Source organism: Aythya ferina (assembly GCF_964211825.1).
Source record: "Aythya ferina genome assembly, chromosome: 3".
NCBI classification, from domain to species: domain Eukaryota; kingdom Metazoa; phylum Chordata; class Aves; order Anseriformes; family Anatidae; genus Aythya; species Aythya ferina.
In genome coordinates, this window is record NC_140298.1 from 32,774,170 (window position 1) to 32,794,732 (window position 20,563).

Sequence of the window (20,563 nt, forward strand, 5' to 3'; positions counted from 1 at the left end):
CCACTTCCATACCATGTTTGTTTTTTTCTGTGGATATCGGTGCTGCTGGAGCCCTCTGTTTACAGTATTGTTTGCTTAAATGAAGACATGTATAGGCTTTATTCCATCTTGCTCCTCTGCATGGCCTCATGCTAATTATGATAATGCAGCTTTTAATGTTTTCTTCACAGATGCTGATGAATGCCAGCTCTTTGGAGAAGAAATCTGTAAAAATGGCTTCTGTTTGAATACGCAGCCAGGTTATGAGTGCTACTGCAAACAGGGCACGTACTATGACCCTGTTAAGCTCCAGTGCTTTGGTAAGTTTATTTAAAGTGGTCCTGTCACTGTAATGGTATGCAGATGGGCAAAACAAGCAGATTTGTACAGCAGAATTCCCATCAGAACTGTGGTACGCCCAGTAAGGGGAGGAACACAGGGCCTCCAAACTCCTGTAGTAGCAGCTTTTAAAGAGGCACTGGGTCATTTCCCTTCCCGTCTGCTTGGCTGGGCAGCAATTCAGGCTGACATGGCAATGGCATGTAGAGCAGAGTTTGCTTTATTTGCTTCCTTTTTCAGCAAATTGTTCCCAGGAGCTTGCACCTCCAGAGCAGTCCCTTGTGCTCCCTTGAGTGCAAAGCATGGAGCTGCTACCAGCCTTTAGGCACGCAACAGAGTGATTGGAGGTGGCTCCCTCCTTATATACATACTGCTGCTTCACTCTGCCAGTTTAGCCTTCTGTTCTTTGTACATGGGGTGAGCAGTGCAAGAAAGTGTGTTGTGAGCCTACCTTACACTTGGTAAGTGTGCTGTTTTTAGTATAATACATCAAATTAACACAGGTATTTTTTTCAAGGACAGATTATTTTCCACAAGGAGTTAACATGCAATGTGAAATTACAGTTTAGGTCACTGATGAGTTCAATTTAGTCTGCATAACCTTGTACTCCATTGGTTCAGGTATTCAACTGAAAACTGTTCATAACTGTGACCCTGGCTTTTGCTTTGTAAGCAGAAAACCACGCATAATGTGCACAATAGCATAATAAAAGGAAGTAATTTTTGCAACCACAATAATAGTTTAAGGTTATTGGGTTTAAGATTATTCTTTACAAAGGTTGGTTGGTTTTGGTTTTGTTTTCTGATTTAATTTATTTTAAGTAAAATGGTCTGCTATTCCCTTTGGACTAAATCTCTGCTTTTCTTCTCCAACCCAAACTAAGGAATAGAAGTATTGTAGCCAGATAAGTCAATCCTTTCTCCCATTGAGCTCATGAAAACTCTCAGAGATCATGCCTACCTCTAATGCCTGCTGGTACTGTCCTAAGGGGATAGGAACTTGGGAACCAGTTGCAGCTGTGCTGGATGCAGGATATGCCTGGCACTACTACCACAGCAAGCCTCCTCATCCAGATGCTCCCTAGTTTTTGAGGATTAGAGGTCAGCATCCTGCTGATCTGTCTGTCCTTCTCCATGGGCACAGGCAGGAGTTTGCTGCCAGCAATTGATATTTGTGATAATTAACAGAAGACATGTAGGGAAATCTGCTCCTAATATAAGAAAATATAAACACTGATTAACACAATGGGACTGCTTTGTGCTGGCTTTCCTTGATACATTTCCTTCCATTTTAAAGACACGGATGAATGTCAGGACCCAAACAGCTGTATTGATGGCCAGTGCATTAACACAGAAGGATCTTACAACTGTTTCTGTACACACCCAATGGTTTTGGACGCAACAGAAAAGCGGTGCATCAGACCAGCAGATTCAAGTGGTATGACCCCATTATATATATTCCTGGAGTGAGTACACCTCCACGAGGTGGTGCTGACATGGCTACAGAACCCAGTAAGCTCAGACTGGGCTGTTTTGGATGAGCCTAGTCTTTTTTTCCCAAGAGGATTTTGGAAGGCAGTGCTTGAACCATCACCTGTTGATCCAGAAAGCATCATGATGTAGGATTCCACAGGGTTCCACCTTGCCAATAGAGACAGAACATTGTTGGAAGTATTAATAGAGATCAGGCTTGTGCTGAGGAGTCTTCAGTTGCTGATTCACTAGCTCTGCATCTGTCTCTTCTAGCCTTGTAGGTAAAGAGGTGTAGCCTGCCTGATGTCTCCTGGGGTTTGGCTGTGGGCTAACTCTGGAGATTCAATTCAGAGTGAGTGCATGCTTTTACCAAAGGAAGGAATAAAACCAGGAATAACAGGGTATAAAAGAAAATAGCTAAAATTATATCTGTGCTTTCAATTGATTAATATTTTATGTATATCAAGCTCATATTTTCAAGCTGTGAGCTGCAACAACACTATTTAAATAAAGTTATTTCTCGTTCTTTTAATTTCAGCAGATGTTGATTTCAGGAAAAAAAAAAAAAAAAAGATACATATTCTGAGAATCTTAGAAACATTTCAGAAATCCAGAGCATTTCACAGTCTGTACAGCTTAGTCTATGCCATGCTTAACTTTGGAAGAAACATTATAATGTGTTTGATAAATACTGGCATTGTATAGTCATAATCCAGACCTCTGCTACCCTCTTTGCATTTTCCTCAGATGCTTCTGTGAAAAGAAATGTGAATACGGATCAAATGCTGCTTTAGTCACTCCAAATTATAGAATTGTAATTTTGAGGAGCAATATGGTCATCCTCTTGCCCAAAACAGTGAAAGAATTACAGCACTTTTATTGTTCAGTCTTCAGTTAAACAAAGCAAGAGCAAGATTGTTCTTTGGCTTCAAATAGGATTTGAAGGAGAATGTAAGGGCCTAAAGGGTCTCCATCATGCTACACTGAGGCCAATACAGCAATGATCTTCTCACCCAGCTCAAAGCACTCAAACCTTGTATCACCACTGGCACTGTCCTCCCTACCACAGAAGAGGACACAGGCTGGTTCCTTTGCTGCCAGCAGAATTTGGAGTTGGCTGCAGGGAACCGCTGCTGCTCATCACTGTGTGTTCTGGCAAGTTGTTAGCAGAATATCTATCTACATTCTGGTAACCTTTGCACTTGCAGAACAACACACTGTAGGTTTCAATTCTCTATTTACCCATGCTCCACTGCATCTTGTTGCAGCATCATGTAAAAATGCAGTTTAAAACATTTGGCCAGACAAAACAGACTCCTGGTTTGTGACAACACTTATTTTTCATTGCATGTTGGAACAAAATCAAAACCTTTTAGGTGTTTTTACAAAACAATTGTGCTGCGGTGTTTACTTCCCAAGTAGAAGATTAAGTTTTCAGTTCCTCTCTCTCTGATCAGCAGTGATCAGAGAGTGCTGGGACTGGGAATTGTTCCTACTGAGAAATTTGTCAGAACTAGTATGCCTCTGAAATATTCCAGCTTTGACAAAAATACATGTTTTTGTTCATGTTTGTAAGAATGTGACAGTAGCTCACAGCAGTATTCTGTCTCTAACAATAGCTATAAGCGGCCGATTAGGGACCAGCACAGCAGATAAATAATGCTTCCCCTCACCCTCCCCAGCACTCTCCCAGCCTCCGGCTGTTTTCAGCTGAGGGGATTTCCTGAGTCTGAGGCAGTTTGTGTGCTCAGTTATTGGGAGTCTCTTCCGAGTATTTGTCCAGTCTCCTCTTGAGCCCATGTAAGATTTTTCAGCTCTGCCCCAGCAGTAACAGCTCCTTCTGTTGCCATTGCCAGCCATATAAGAAAAGCAAAATAACAATTTTTAAAGGGTTATTCCGTGGATGGAGTTTCCCAAATACCTACCTCTGTCCTAACACTGCTTTTGTAGAGCTATGCAAAACTTCCATGAGAGCAGAGCTGAGTCAGTGTTAAGCGTTCAGCACTGACTACAGATTTAGGAAGTTTTCGGTTTTGGGTATCCAACCTAATGTGCTTTTAAATTGACCTAATATTGCCACTGAAAAATCAGAACATTTTAAGATTTTTGCAATGCTGAACACTCAAGGAATGAGTTACAAAGCATTTAGAAATGGTCATGACTTCTAAGCTTAAATTTGTATTTAATGAAATTTGTCTAGTCTTGGATTCATGAGAAGTTAAAGCTAGGTTAATCTCTAACCTCTGTTTAGAAAATGTTGTGTTAGCCAGTATCTTTTTAAATAACAGTGCTGCAAAGATAATGTGATGCTGTCTTCTCCATCAGAACAAACTGAAGAAACTGAGGTCTACCAGGATCTTTGCTGGCAGCATCTAAGCGATGATTTTGTTTGTAGTCGACCTCTGGTTGGAAAGCAGACTACCTACACTGAGTGCTGTTGCTTGTATGGTGAAGCCTGGGGCATGCAGTGCGCCTTGTGTCCTATGAAGGAGTCAGGTAAGGAAACGGACATTTCAATTCTTGGAATGAATTCTGAAATACTTCATCAGTTTAATCCCTTGAATTTATACATAGGCTAATATCATAAGAAAGAATAAAAAACCCCAAATGCTTCAAGAAGTAATGGAAATTGTGCTCACTAGTTAAGGGAAGTCATTACAGTCCAGATTTTTAAAATGTAGCTACTTTTATTTTTTGACATTTATGGGACCCAATTTTTTCAGGTGGATCTGTCAGCGATTGGCAATTAGGACCCTGGTGAAAATAAGAGGTCATTTTAAGGGTAGCACAATTCCTTACTGTGACTGACAAATTAAAAACTACCTCTGAAAATACAGACACAGTTCATATGCACACACACGCTAATAACTCAACAAGCTAAATAAACATTTCCAGTTTTTTTGCTGGCATTATACATACAGATGCATTTTCAGTGTGATGTTCTGCCAGGCTGGATGCAAATAGATACGTTTGCCTGATAAGGATTTGCTGACCTGTGGTTTAGAATCACTAAATCAAAGAAAGGGTTGTTATTATATGGTTATATGCTCAATTATTGTGAAATGTATAGACGAGCAGTTTAAGATGAGGGAAATGGAGTACCAGTAAGGACCGAATATTTTGGAGCACAAGCTGACTAACAGTCATATTTTTAGATGATTATATTTTGTTTTAGCATTTAGAAATTAGACATTGTTCCAAGACACATCAAGTAGAAGTTGTTTCTCGTGGTGACTGCAAAAGCTAAATGGATACAGAGAGAAATGTTGTTATTGACACCTGGACTCTTTTCAGTGAGCTGCAGAAAGGAGAAGAGACCAGTTGTATGTCACTGTGCCTGAGATGATGTTTTAGTACCTTTAACAGTTTTGGTATGCAGAGTCTGGCACCATACTAACCTGTGTGGAAGCAGTGTAACTTCATCACCCATATAAACTATTTCAAGGCCTAGTTTGGATGTAGCTTTCTTACTACAGGGATGTCTTTCAGGAATACAGTTTTCTGGGTAGGAATAGCATGCTGCACTAGTAAAGCATTTTATTTTGATCATACTGGATTTTTATTTGGGCGCATGTAACCATCATGTTGTGGCTATAGCTCTACGTGTTTCACTTGTAGTGAAAACTCTGGAGTTATAACTGCATGGAGAAGCTCAGCAAAGTATTAATATGGCTGTGCTTGTGTCTTCTTGGGTTTTATGTTTTTATAATTTACTTGCAAGGTCCTTGAACCTGCTCATATATGTCTTTGCTTGTTTGAGTTTGCTTTGGAAGTACAGCAACTGAAAAAAGTCTGATTTTGATGTTGTTGGCTAGCGTAACTGGTTCACCCCTGAAAGAGACTGAAGAATAAAAACAGAATGACAATAGCTGGATTTATAAGATATGGAAATCTCTGAAATATCTTTGTCAGAACAAATCTTACAGGGGGACATTTGCAGACATGGAATTACTACACCTAACAGAATAACAATGGAAATGGAATGAAATGTTAAATATCCTGAGAGAAGTACGAGAAGCTGTTTCTAGCAGAGAGAGCTCAAGTAGATAGTAGACGTGGTTCTGAAGATTTCTAGCTAGTTAAATGTAAATTAGGATAAATCTGAAAAAGAGCAGAGGATGACTATCAGGATAGTCAAGTTCAGTCTGAACGCATTTAGGCTTGACATTAGATGGGTTTTGATCCATTCAGAATCCAAATGATTCTGGAGCAGCAGCTCTGTGACAACAGTGGGGTGCAAATCCCAACTAGCTCTATGAAGGAACGTAAGCAATTCGTTAAAAAAATGGTGTGAAGGATCATGATGAGTAACATGAAGCTAAATATCACTTGGAGGATCCTCAAAGCTGAAGAGTGTTATGTTGGGCATTAAATTCTTCATCCCCCAGACCTGATCATTTTTATGTGAAGCTTTAATGCACATTGAAAAATATCTTCTTTAAATGAAACTATAAGGCATATTTTGATTCCAGATAATTTAAGTCATTATTACAAATTGGAATATAGAGAGATAAAAAGAACAGAAACATATTGAATCTTCAGTATGTCAGAAAAAGCATGTATAAGCTTGCATTTCTTAGTATAAGTGGTGTATGCTCATGTGTCCTCTCACATGTGTGCGTGTGCACACAGAAACCTGGAAACTTCTGTGTTTTCAGGACCATTAACCAAGAAATATTTGAAGCTGACTGAACTGAATAAATGATTCGTTTGACATGTCTTCAGTTTGTAGCGCTTAAAGTGATATCATTGGCTCGAAAGAGTGCTTTCACACCTCCAGGCCAGCAGGTCACAGGTTCAAGTCCTGGCTGGGAAACCTGGAATTTCTCCATTTTCAAATACTTGTGTATTGTGTTGGCCAGATTTACTACCGAAGGTGTTTGCTTACTTCCCAAGTTAGGGGCATTCTGAAGATTTGTGACACATGTTAAAGAAGGTCTGAGGATGAAAAAAGTGTTATCACTGGAAGAGTTTCACCATGAAATGGGTTAGATTGTAGAAGAAATCGTTCACTGATCTGTGGTTTCTTTTTACCTTGTTTGTACTCTGTCCATGTAAGATAATTAAGATGTTGTAGTTAGAAAGATACAGATATCTTAATCTTGTGTGTGAGGATCTAGATGTTGCATTTAGAAGGAAATATAGTGCTACAGCCGTGAGTGATACATCTTCAAGTCCCTTCTAAAACAAATTAATGTTTTAATAATTTGTGTCCCAGCTTTTTTTGAATGCTCTTTCATATCTCATTACAAGATCTCAATGTCCTGTTTGAATAGTATCCAGCATAAAATGGGTGGGAAGATAAAGGGCTTATATAAGAGTTGATTCATATAAATGAAAAAGATATCCAGCCATTCAACAGCATGAAAATTGAATTTATATATTGCTTGCATTTCTGAAAACTACAAGTGGGAATTATATGTTCTGGTGCTTAATCAAAAAAATCCCCTTGAAAATAACACTAAATATGCAGAGCCTGAAACAAGAATTAGCACCAATTTAAGTATTGGAACTGAACAGCAACATCTTTCCAACAGTAAGGCCAATAAGTGTTTTGGTAACACCATCAAAGAACAAACTTAAAATGCTAGTTCAAAATCCTGATCAAAATAGTGCAAACATCAACTGTAGTGACATGATTGAGCACATCTTACTTGTCCTAACAATTTTGCAGGGTAGGCCTTCTTGTCATTAGAAGAAAGAAGCGAGGACAGATGGATTTCAGTTACATTGGTTCTAACATTGCAATATTATGATATCATTATATTATAGATAAAGGCTTTCACGGATTATATCCAATACCTAAAAGTTAGGTACTGAGAAGTACTCTTTCTGGGATTACTGTGTTCTTAGACTGAACTTGCCCAAAGAACTTTTAGTAATTATCTTTAAAGAAATCTCTGGATTTCTTAATAACCTATTTGGGGTTTTATGTGCCCTTTGCAATCTCTAATAATTGACAGATTGAAGAAGCTTGGAAACTTGGATGTTTTTTGTTCTAGATAATGAAAGCAAAGCATCCTTTCTTCATTGCAACCATCCTCAAAAAAAATCCTGTTGGCCAACCTGCCTTCAGAAATTCTGCTTCCTTGTTCAATCTACTGTTAGCGTTGTGAGACCCAATGGTCTCCATATGGAGTCCATGCTCAAGTAACTGGCAACAGGACAGACTCCAGTGGGTTTAGCAGCTGAGTCAAAGTATCCATGCCAAAAAACAGAGCAACAGGCCAAGACTGAAAAAATATGGAATCTAGAATTAGTCCATACACATCTCATGTTAACCTGAACATGTAACACCTGCATTAAATACCTGCTGAGTCTCCCGAAGCTCCTGCAACACCCTTAGAGGAATGGATTTTACAAAAGGTTTATTACTTCAGGGTACAGTAAATTTGAAGGGAGGAAGATACAAGTGAGAGTTAGAAAATGTTGAGTAAGGTAGTGTGCCAGGGTCAGTGTTTAATTTATGGAGACTGTCTGTTTTTATATTTGTAAAATGATCTCCAGAAACCTGTCTTGGAGTTTGTTTTTGCAGTGCAGTACCACCTTTGTTTCAGTAGATCCCGTACAATGCAAAGAAGTGGAACTACTGCCCGTGAACTAAAGATATACCAGTCTGTTAAGGGGAATGTCATCGTCTTCCCTCCCTGTAGGTAGCTGCCTGGAGAAGTTCTGGTATGGAAAAAAAAAAGTGGTAGGACTGGGGTTCTGATTTTCTTACAGACATTTGAATAGCTATTTAGTGAGGATGAGGATACACTACTGCATCTATAACTAAGAACTTTGTGGTCTGATTACTAAAGTAATGTAATGGAAAAATTCTTGGGCACCTGTAGAGGACACCACTGTTCAGTTTCAGTGTGTTTACTTTTTTTAACTTATACATACATTTTACTTTATGTTTTAAGTTCTAGTATTTTGTGGTTGCATGTTTTTATTAGAACCATTTTATGTTCAGACAATCTGCAGAAATGACAGCAGTACAACTCCAGTCAGTAGATGTTACAGGAGATGATACCTTCCTGGTTGAAAGTATCCGTGCCCATGGCAGGAGGGTTGAAACTAGATTATCTTTAAGGTCCCTTCCAACTCAAACTATTCTCTGATTCTCTGATTCTATGTTTTCTGTGACCAGGAATCACAGAATGAACTGCTGCATACTCATGCTGCACTTAAAAGTTTCTCCTTATCTCCACCCTAGCATTTGCAGAACCCATATCAGGAGTACTACTGAGGGTAGTGGGAAATGTGAATTGTCTGGGTTGTTACATAATGTAGGATTTCTCTTGGCCAATTTCACATTTTCTGTATACAGAAACTTGCGTGTGTGTTGGCTGTACCAGTTTCTTCTTCCATCAGAGAAGAGAAATAGGCACCCTGAGGGTTAGATTCCTCTGACCCATTGTAGACATCTACTTAAGGGTGAAATGGAGTCTAGACATAGTTGTGTCTTTCAATGGGCTAAGAAGGAGCACTGGATGATGAACTCAGGTGCAGACCCTTGGAGGTGCCTACATGTGGTGGTTGAACTTTACCCCCTTCTGGCGGAACAGATTGTTTGGGTTGCATTCTTGTTGCATGGAATTTTGTGTATCCTTTGTAAACACTGTGAGTTAGTTCTGGGCTGAGCTTCCATATTATGAGAACATGTTGTTCCCTCTGAGTTCTGGCTAATGTCACTCATGAAGATCTTGAAGTACAGGGAAAACTGATGTGTGTAAATGATGAGTTTCCATCTGTACTCTTTCACGATGGTAAAGATCAGCAGGGAGGCACTGAGCTGATTTCTGGAGACCATTGTTCATCTTTCCATTTAGGATGGCATTGTGCCTACTTCCTTTCTGGTAAGGATCCTGGACAAATGAATTACCTTTTGGGCACAGAAATAACAGCGATCGGGTCTTGAATATTTAAAGTCTTATACTCAGTTGTGCAGATTTTTGGCTGCTTTCATTTCCGTTGATGATTTTTGATGCTTTTTCTGAGGTCTAGCAGGGATACACAGAATAGCTTTGGAAGGGTTTTTCTCATGGAACCTCACATTCCAAGCACACATTTAAGTCAGCAAGGAGTCAGAAAGCCATTTTCAAAGCCATGGAAGAAACAGTTTGACTCTTACTACAACTTTTAACCATCTCCCACAAGCAATAGGAGAAAAACTTGTTTTAGGAAATTTGAGCAGCCTCAGTTGAAGAACATAAGGTGACTTCCCAGAGGTTTTAAAATAATCAGGTTGGTACCTCCTCTACTTGTAACAAGAATTTTATATCCATTGTGAGCTTTCCTCAGCAATTTCATTTAGAGTTTCTTCATTCAAAGACACGAATATCCATCCTTTCTCATGAAAAAGTCCTGTAAGACTGGTACCCTTCCCGTTTTTTTGAGTACCAAAAGTTGTAGTATATATATGAATGCTGTCCACTACAAACCTCATCATGTTTTATAAAGGATATTGATGAAATTATCTAAATTATCAAACAGCACAGTCTAAATGTAGAGCAGAAATATTTCAGCTGTGGTTCACAGATGATGCAATCTCCTGAGAGAGCAGAAACTCAGCCTATTCAGACTGATGTCCAGAACCTCTGATTGGGAAGGGGCATATATTACATGTAATAAATGCTTTCTTGGCTTTGTCTGTCTCTCCAGTGATTTCTTACATAGCAAAACTGTTGCATTTTTAAATAATTTGAAGGAACTGCCACGGTGTTGATAGCCTTAGCTCCTTTTTTGTATGTGTGATGGTGACAGTTCTAAGGAGCTGGAACAGAAATAAAGCTTGCTTTATAGGCAGGAGGAAGGATTGGCTGTGGTGCATTTGTTTCACGGTTTTGTCAGAAAAAAAAGTTTTTTTAGTGTAATATTTCATTGCAGATGCATGAAATGCAGAATATTCTTTCCAAATAGAGAGTTTAGAATTTTTAGGCCTCCAGGTGAGAATAAGGGCCACACAGGCCTGTGCAGTTACAACAATATACAAATTAGATGCATATTTGCACGGCTGTACTTGTGCTAATAAGCACCTAAAAGCGGTCAATCCTTCCAATTTATGTTTTGTCGTCTCATCAGCCTAGCTTTCACCACCAATTATGGCTAACATCTGTGCCAGTACGCATGTGCATCTAGCTGTAATCCCATAACACACTTGTTTTATGCGTACACATCTGCCTTAGAAAATGTCCTTTACATTTTTGGAAGCCTACATCAGCTTCCTTTTATAATAACTGTCCTAAATTATGCAATAAACTATCTCAGTGCTTCATTTTCAAGTTACGAGAAAAACACCGAAACACATGGGGTAACGTAGACTAAATCATATTAAAAACAGCCTTTTTTCCTCTGTAACTGCAGTTGTATTATTACTGATCACAGCCCGAAGATGCGCTAGCAGAGAAAATGAATCCCTGTTAGAAAAAGTTATACCATTGATTGTCATTACAGAAGACACTTTATTATTTTACATGAAAGGCTATTTTGAAAGTCAACATTAATTTCTGTGGCAGCTCAAATGTTTTTGTCATTCAGGGGTAGATACAGATTTTTCCTTGCTCGCTGTCCCCTTACTGCCTTCTTGATGCACGTCTCCTCTTGTCATCTCCCCAGGGCAGCATTGGGCTGCTCTGTCATTTGTATACTTGCTGCAACTTTCCGTGCACTATTTGGGCTTTTACCCATGAATCCAGCACTCTGTTCATTTAATTCTCTTCCCTGGAAAACTGTGACCAGTGTAGCGCAGTGACCCAAAATGTACTATTTTTATTTTGAGCTGTAGGAACATAGCACAGCAAGGGTAAAAGTTTAAAACAACAAAAATTATATGTACACATCTGTTTTGCCATAACTTGTTCTATCATCCAGCGGGGGAATCTAACGAGTTTGTTTTTACCAGCATCCAAGTCTCTAGCTGACCTTAGTTCAAAACACTGGCTCTCATGATTTTTCCAGAATGTGTCCCTCCCAATGCCTTTCAGTCTTTGTACTCTCCTCTCTGCCCACCCTTTTCTTTGCTGGGGAAAAAAAAAAAAAAAAAAAAGAGAGAGAGAGAGAGAGAAACACAACAAGGTGGCATGTTGTTATTGGTCCTGAATTTCTTCTGCTCATGATTTCTGCTGTTGCTCTCCATGGGTTTATCTCCTGAGCACCTAGGAGCTGAATCGATGCATTATAAAAGACAAGAGATAAAGTTTACACTACATGCACAACTAAAAAGAACATAGTGTATTCAAAGACTATTATAACTTCAAAATCATCACAATATGTATCAAAACAAGCACATAAATTATAAATAGGTAGTATAGGCATATACATTGTAAAGTGACTTCAGACTAAATGCTTTGTGAGCTTCTGTATGAAAGCTACATGTACGGATAATGTATAATTTATTAAAGGATCAGATTGCATTAACAAATAGTTAATTAAGTATAACAGGCTCCAAGAGGTTAACAGACTATTACAGTTACAACAAATGCAAAGTTTACAGTATGCACTAAAACAGCTCTTCATCATTTTGTAGCCACTAATTTACTTATAATGAGACCTAAAAATGCAGACATTCAGAATGTGACTGGCAAAAGACTGGTGTGGCAGGAAACAAGCTTCTTTTGTCAACATTTCTTTATTCTTCTTTAGATAATAAACAACATTCCGTGGGCAAACACACAAGATAAAACAGTCTTGCACAATCTTCAAATTATCCTACTGTCATGTACACGAGATCTCCAGCACTATAGATTTGCAGATGTTCTCTGACTGCTTCCTTCAGGAGGAAAATTTCCACTATTGTTTTTACGAAGAGCAAATCAAGCAGAGAGTAATCTGAAAAGCCAGTTTCCAGGTTCTGTGCAATCCTTTCCATAAGGTCACGTTCACCTGGAAGAAGTAGTGATCCCTCAGACCCACTTGCCTTGTCCTCTTGCTGTTTGCTGACTGGTTTTGTTTGGTCATTTCTTTCACACAGGCCAGTTGAATTAATATTTTGTAGTAGTGCATCTGTGAGAATGTACTTTTACGCTTCTGCACAGCTTTTGACTGTGTGCGTGTCAAAATTCCTGAGCGCTCTAAGTAGCTCAACACAAAACAATGGAAGAGTCAGTCTGAGATGGTAACCTAGCTGTCCCCATATACAGATGTGATTTGGGATCAGATGAGAGGATGTAAAAATACCGGTGTTTCTGGTGCTATTAGACAGCTGCTAGAACTGTTTGTGATCATACGGTGGGAGGCTATGCATTAAGGTAGGTAATATGGAGGTATGGAGGTAATAAGGAGGTAGGTAATATGTGTTATAAGTTATTTTCTGATGATGGCTTTGTTTCATTTGAGTGTCTCTGTTTGCAGTGTCCTTTTTCACCAGGAAGAAGGGAGGGTTGTCTAGATAGTGTATAAATATACTCTGGAGGGGCAAAACAGAGGAAATCACCTTGTACTTGGAGCAGAAGGTGGTGAGATGTACAAGGATTTCTAAGTTCTGTGGCAAGTTCATTTTGCAGACTTGGACAGGCACCCGTGACAGTTTTGCAAAATGCAGACAAGCTTTGCCCTTAGAGCACAGGGTTTTGCTCTCAAAAGAGCCAGGTTGTTGGCCACAGAATTCAAACAGACTTTTTGAGCACCTCATTCTTTTTGGTACAAAATGAAACCATCCCAGGTGAAGGAGATACGTACGACCTGTGAAAACAAAAAAACAATGCTGGGCAGCAAGTGGGGCTGTCCTCTGGACTGTCTAGAGGCAGTCTGGATTTATCCGACTATTTGCTGTCTGGGACAGTTCAACACAGCATGAGGTTTCTGGCTCTGTAACCATCTGCAATTCTTGGATTTTGTATCTGCTTAGGGCTTTTTTTCCTCTCTCTCTTTTGGTGGTTTTCTTTCCCGTCCTTGCTCTGCCTGATTCTCAGAACACCAGGCAGTCTTCACAGAATCAGATGCTAAGTAGTCTGTAGCAAGTGTAAAGAAGCACCTGGATTGCTGTATTTTCATAAAGTTTCTATTTTCAGATAAATTGCCTTGTATATTCTTTAGTAAATGGTAATGGATTTAAAAAAAAAAAATCAAGCTCTATACACCAACATTTCAGACATGGGCTCTGACACCTCAAGTGAAGAGTTTGGTACATTTTAACTTGTGTAGTCTAGAGCTATAGGGGAGAGGCAGAAAATCAGAGTGTAACTATTTCATCTGTGCTTTTCCCCTTGCCTTGACGAGTTTGCAGCCAAGGAGACTTTGAACAGCATTAACACTTAAGCCTGCGGTTTGAAGAAACAGTTTGCAGAGGAGCATGTGCTGTTTTGGAAGGGGTTTTATTCTGTGATTTCTTCAGGTTGGCTGGCTGTGCCAGAAATACGGCCCCACCTGCTCCAGTTTGCTTCCTTTAGGGTGGCTTCTGCCAGCACCCACTATGGTATCTGGGAGCTTTTATTATACCAGTGAGGGCTGTAACTGCAGCTAGCCTTGGGCAGGGGTGCACTGGCAGTGGGATACACAGCATCCCTCTGCTCAAGGCAAGAGCAGACCAGAAGAACATGACCCATAACTTTTGGTACGGTTATTGACTCAAACCTATCCCTGGTGTTATCCCTATTATGACTTAATAGTCTGTATTTGGCTCGTTACATTTTAATGACATCCTTCTTGAAGAGAGACTGCTTTGTGGAAATTGCAGATTTATGGTGTTTCTAGGAAGATAAGTTTATTTCCAGCTAATACGAGCCACAACACACTGGGACTAATGCAATGCAGCCTGTGTTACAAGTGTGATTAGTTTTATATCCTATTTTCTTTCTCCCCTCAGAGGATTATGCCCAGCTGTGCAACATTCCTGTTCCAGGATCTCGACGTCCATATGGACAAGATGCTTTGGTTGACTTCGAGGAGCACTACACTCCAGAAACTAATCCATACTTTGTTGAAGACCGTAAGCAAGTTTCTCTGTTATGTAAAATACTTGAATTGATGGTTGTAACTTGGATTATTTCCCTGTAGCTGGCTTCATTCTTCTGTTTGCTTCTGAGTAATGTGGCCTATTTATGTTTTAGTTATTCCTATGACATTAGCTTTCGGTCAGGTGTTCTGGTTCAAGAGCCAGTGTTGTATAAGAGTCCAGTTGGGCTCGGAGTACAACGTTAATTTTTAATACAGTGGAATAGTTTGTGCCAAGTGTACTAAATTTATATTTACCAACAGATTTACAGCTGAAGGTCAAAAGGATTGCCAGTTTTCCTTCTCACAAATTAATTTTCCGTTGGAGCATGGGACAGATTTCTTTGGAGTACATTAAGTTGAACAGACAAAAACAAAAAGGGGAAGAAAAAAAAAGGAAAAAAAAAACCTCCCTCCATCTCTGTGCCAGTTTTCCATGATTTTCCAGCAGAATTTATATGGGAGAAATAAAGAGTATGCAAGTTGTTCTCGCTCAGCAGAGAAACTACAGAACAAAGTATGACTGGAGAGTATGCGTGTATATAGTCTTCAGGCTGGAAGGGTCTGCCAGGCAGAGTGTGGGAGTCGTGTACAGCATCTCAGGTGTTCTTCAGGAATATCAGGGTCCTTATGGATCCAGCCCAGCTCACTGTTGAGGCTCGAGGGAGAGGAATCCTTGCAAATCTCAGTACCCTCCTCAAAATCAGTCATGCTGTGCACATCCAACTTATTCCATCACAGCTTCAGAGAAGAAAAGTGGGGGTATCAGAAGGAACTGGTAACTTTCAGTGCTTTACACATGTGGCCGACAAGTTACCACTACAATCTTTCCCAAAGGGCTTCTCCTGTACAAGGAGACATTTACAAAGTAAAGGTAAGAGATCAAAACAGGAGGAGGATTATGGCACACTACTGGAAGAGTGACAAGTATTTCTTGCGCACATTGCACCTTTATACAAAGCTATACAGGTCATAATAATGAGCTCATTTCTATTTGGCATCTAAATGACCTTTCAGCTCTACACAGAATTGTAAAATGTCTTATTGCTTTATATCCAGATGATATTAATTAAACAGCCCTGAGTGTTGATATCTAATTAAAATGTCACACGGATGAAAATTACCAAGCATAACGAAAAGCCCAGATAGATGACTGGGTAAGCAATGTGACAGATAATACACTGAGTGGTAAACAAGTTATTTACAAGTAAGTTATAAGCAATGGTGAATAGATACAGTAAAATAATACAGTTTTGAATCCACAGTTGAGTCTTCTGTGCTAAGGAGGTAAGAGCTCACATCTCTTGCTCCCACCCTATCACTGAAACAAATATGGTGGCGAGTAAATGCATAAGAAACTCCCAAACACATAGCTGTGTGATTGTCCTCATCAGAGGCATGTTACCTGACAGATACAATTTGATCATGTATTTATCATCAAAGACTTCATGGCCATGATCCTGCTTCAGTCTGTACGAGGAATATAACAATACTTGCCCAACCCATGAGAGGGCCGTGCATGTCAATGTATTTGTCAGCTGCGTGCAATCAATTTCTACAGAACCAAATATGCATTATTAGAATTGCAACATGTACCGCATTCAGCTTTTTTAAAGAAAAACTTTTGTACAACTAGAACTTGCTCTATGTGATAGATATTTTAGATATGACTGTGTACATGCATATATATACATGTATGTACATATATGTACATATACTGTGTATGTAAAATAGGTATTGAGAGGACCTTTCCCTTTCTTGGCAGTTTGTTTTTTAAATTAGCAAAGGTCTTTGCTTTAAGGGACCCTCATGAGCCATCTGCAAGCTCTATTAGAGGACTGAAAACATAATGAAAAATGGACAAATTTCTTACTACTCTGTAACCATACATCTTGACAACCTGGTCAACACCCTCAGTACTACTGCAATGAAATGCAATTGTTGACCAGATTATCAGGATGTCAATCATGACAGATTGTCATGGAAAAGATTGTAATGTTTCCCACTAAATGTGCACTTGTATACATGCTATGTATGGTACACATTCTTGAGATGTGGCTTAAGTCAGCAAGTGCTTCTTATGTCACATATCTGCTCAGTGTCTCCAGAATTTATTAAGTGCATCACTTAAGCCCCACCATGGTAGAGCAAGTCCGGGCTGGATGACAAGTTATGTAGCCAAAGAAGGTGGGGTAGTGGATACAACTGTATGGAAGTTAAACAGAGGATGATACAGAAAGGGCAGGGTAGGAACAGCAAAGAAAGAGAAAAGAGGGACTAAAGAAAGACAGGGTGACAGGGTAGAGGAAATATAAAAAGACAGGAGAGCAAGCTAAGGGAAAAATTTATATTCCTAGGTAGCTTTGCAATTGTAACATATAAATAGGTAAACACATTTTAGATAAGCCAATGATTTGTTTGTGGAATTACTGCATTAGTCATATGTTATGGGGCAGATGGGGAGATGTATCCTACTCAATTCTACTCCAGCTCCAATTTCCCCTCCACTTATATGTATTCATTATGCTGATAAACCAACAGACTCTCAAGGGCTCTGCACTTTTTCCTCAAAAGTCTTTTGGATGTGATGGGCTGCCATCTGCAGTCCTGTTACATCACTGCTCAGTGGCTGGGAAGCTAGCTGAAAAACTTGTGCAGAACTAAGAGGAGCAATTCGGTCCTACAGATATTCTCTGAATGTGTAAAAATGTCACATAATTTTTAAATACATATCCCTCTTTATACACAAATCCAGAACTGTCAAATAAATAATAAAATAGGGAGCCTTTGAATAATCACTACTGAGAATTATGACATGGAACGATCAGTAAATTATAAGTGTTTGTACTGGCACTAATGAGTGAAGTACCAGCCAAAGGGTTATTAAAGCAGTATCTAATGTCTTCTTACTTTCCATAAAGCAGTTGAGACTGAATTTTTTAAGATGTATTTCTTGTAGATAAATCAGAGTGTATCTCTTCCCTCATACACAGACATCTCACTTTTGTAGAATATCATTTTAAAATACTTTTGCCCCAAACAGCACTACTGCTGTTTACCCTTTTTTTACATAAGGGTTGATATGCTTAAAAATTAAAATAAAATGTGCTGTTTAGAATTTAAAAAAAAAAAGATTTATTCTTTAAAAAAATGCAAAGTGTGCAGTGTCATTTATTTTTTTAAAAAATCACATTTTTAACACAAAAATGTAGAGTTTACAAAGTTAGACAGTTTTCATCTTGCAACATATCTCAGTGCTTTTGTAGTGCATTTAAAACTCCAGATGGTGCAGATCTGCTAAAGTTGACCTATGTTCTGCAAAGTCACATTTCAGTAAACCTCTGAGGGAATTTCAGGGTCTCACTATACATTTGGGTATATATATTCAGCAACCCTTGTAACTTATTTGTTTGTAATTCTTTCTTCACTCAGGTTTCCTGAACAGCTTTGAGGAGTTACAAGCAGAGGAATGTGGTATTCTGAATGGATGTGAAAATGGCCGATGTGTAAGAGTCCAGGAAGGCTACACCTGTGACTGCTTTGATGGTTATCACCTGGACATGGCCAAAATGACTTGTGTTGGTGAGGAGACGTGTTTACTTCTTACTCTTCTGCTAGCCTGTCAGTTTAGCCACTTGGCTTAAGGAGGGGCAAAAAAAAAAAAAAAAAAGAGGTTACAGATGATCTGAATCCTATTACAGTTGCCAAATTTATATCTGATTTATTGCAAAGGCTAGTAAATATTGTTGCAGAAATAACTATGGTGATGTTCCTCAGTGCATTACAGCTCTGTTCAGCTGAGAACCGAGAAATGAACAGACACACCATTGCGCAATGAAGCTTAAAACTTGTATCAATAATGTCACACTGTAACATGAGCAAAGCTTTTTGAAAGGGTTTAGTGAACTGAGAGGATGGATCTGGATCCAGATTGGAAGAGTAATTTTAGGAGCAGATTTTTAGAACAGTTGGGCCACCTAAATATTCAGATATCCACTTGGTGGGGCTTGGCCCCCTAATTCTTACTGATTTAATTAGTGAAGAAGCCAGACTATCCTCTCACCTTCAAACTAATACATCTGCACAAGAGCTAACCAGAACATCTAGAGACTATATCAGCAATTAAAATAATGAAATACACAGAAGGCAAGTGGCAGGGCAAAGACGAAGCAGAACAACCAACATCCCTCAGTGTAGAGCCTTGTATAGACTGCACGTGCGTATTTCAGTTTAAGGTGTCCGTACTAACCTTGCCTAGCACTACACTTCATAACCCATGGCTGCAGTCTCCTAGCTGTATCATGGAAAGCTACCTGCATGCCTTGTAATCTTTAGGACTCTACAACAAGCTGGTATCCCTAGCTGTGCTGTATTGAGTATAGGTAGTTTGCTGTTTATAAATGTTTAGTTGGCAACACCAAGAAAGCCTAAAATACTTGATTTTTTTCATAAAGATATTATATTAAGAACTGGCAGAACCTCTCTTATAAGCCACTTCTAAGCCGTCAGATAAAAACCTGTAAGTGGTTATTAAATTTTTGTTTAGTAGCTTAAGAGGAGTTTGGACTTGGTGATCTAACAGGTTAATGCTTTTTAAGGCACTATTGATTTGCCACAATAACTTCGTCTTCCCAATAAAATATTTATCTGTCACAGCTTTGGAACTGCCCTAATTCCACCTTATCTGAACTGAATATATTCAGTGTATTCCTACAGTATGTTCTACTCCTGACAACGCTGAAAACAAATGAGTTTTATCTACATGTGTTTTGGTGTTCCCTTTTTGCAGATGTGAATGAGTGCAATGAGCTGAACAACAGGATGTCTCTCTGCAAGAATGCCAAATGCATTAACACAGAAGGTTCGTACAAGTGTTTGTGTCTCCCCGGGTACGTACCTTCAGACAAGCCAAACTACTGCACACCACTGAACTCAGAACTAGACAGTGAACTGGAGTAGAGGAAAATCTCCATATCCTAAGCCCATATACTCTGCACTGTATAAAGAAAAGGAAGAAAAGTATTTAACTTGAGAAGAGAAGGCACCAGAGTAGTGAACATAAGGGGAAAAACACATTAAAATGTGTCAAAGGTGAGACATGATGGGCTGATTGTATGTCAGCTTCACTGAAGTGACAGACCAAATGGACACATTACTCTGTATGAAAGAAACAATCAAGTATATAGTGTGTTCATAAGAAAAAAAAAAACATTGAAAATAAGCAAAAACAGTGCTGTTATTTTAAACAGAAGAGCTTTGGTTTTCTGTTTTTGTTTTGTTTTGTTTTTGTTTTTTGTTTTTGTTTTTTGTTTTGTTTTACTATTGCTTGATTAATTTGGCATTTAAATAGTGATGGAAATATTTTATATTACTACGTCATTTTTTGATTGTTCAGTTCCTTGCCTACTGTTTCTTTTCAGACCTTTTTTCTGATCAGTACAAATTATTTGATACAGATATTCTTAGGATATTTTATAAGAACTGTTACACAGGGTAATGCTCCTCCTACTCTGGAACATTGGTCAGTGACGTTTTTAATTTGCTAGTTGTCTGCCCTGTGGAGCAGGCACCATTTGTTTTCAAATGTTTATATACCTTGGCGAAAAGTCTTTGTATTCATTTTGTATTCTGTATGGTTGTTACTGCACTTAAAGTCTCTAGAACCTTTCTTGCCAAGTTCAAAGCTGCTAGTGGACAACATTGGATTCCTTTTGTACATTAAAACAAAAGATTTTAGCTCACGTCTGTATTGTAATGTGTAAATTGAACACAAGAGAGATCTTGTATGATTACCCTAACATATTAAAGCTGTATATTAAAACTCAATAAAATCACCTTTTTTTAGAAAAAGCTA

General features: G+C 38.8%; 1 protein-coding gene across 8 annotated transcripts in view; it reads left to right on the forward strand.

Moving 5' to 3' along the window:
* Positions 1-20,563, forward strand: part of LTBP1 (latent transforming growth factor beta binding protein 1) — a 205,177-nt gene extending 184,614 nt beyond the window's left edge. For 7 of the 8 annotated variants that reach the window (XM_084512716.1, XM_084512717.1, XM_084512719.1 and 4 more), the window contains 6 exons: positions 171-299; positions 1,616-1,756; positions 4,117-4,287; positions 14,582-14,704; positions 18,142-18,291; positions 19,499-20,563. In XM_084512716.1, the coding sequence (XP_084368842.1) occupies positions 171-299; positions 1,616-1,756; positions 4,117-4,287; positions 14,582-14,704; positions 18,142-18,291; positions 19,499-19,668 (884 nt within the window). In that variant the 3' untranslated portion in view covers positions 19,669-20,563. The remainder of the gene's footprint in view (positions 1-170; positions 300-1,615; positions 1,757-4,116; positions 4,288-14,581; positions 14,705-18,141; positions 18,292-19,498) is intronic. The other variant, XM_084512718.1, reaches the window with a different exon arrangement.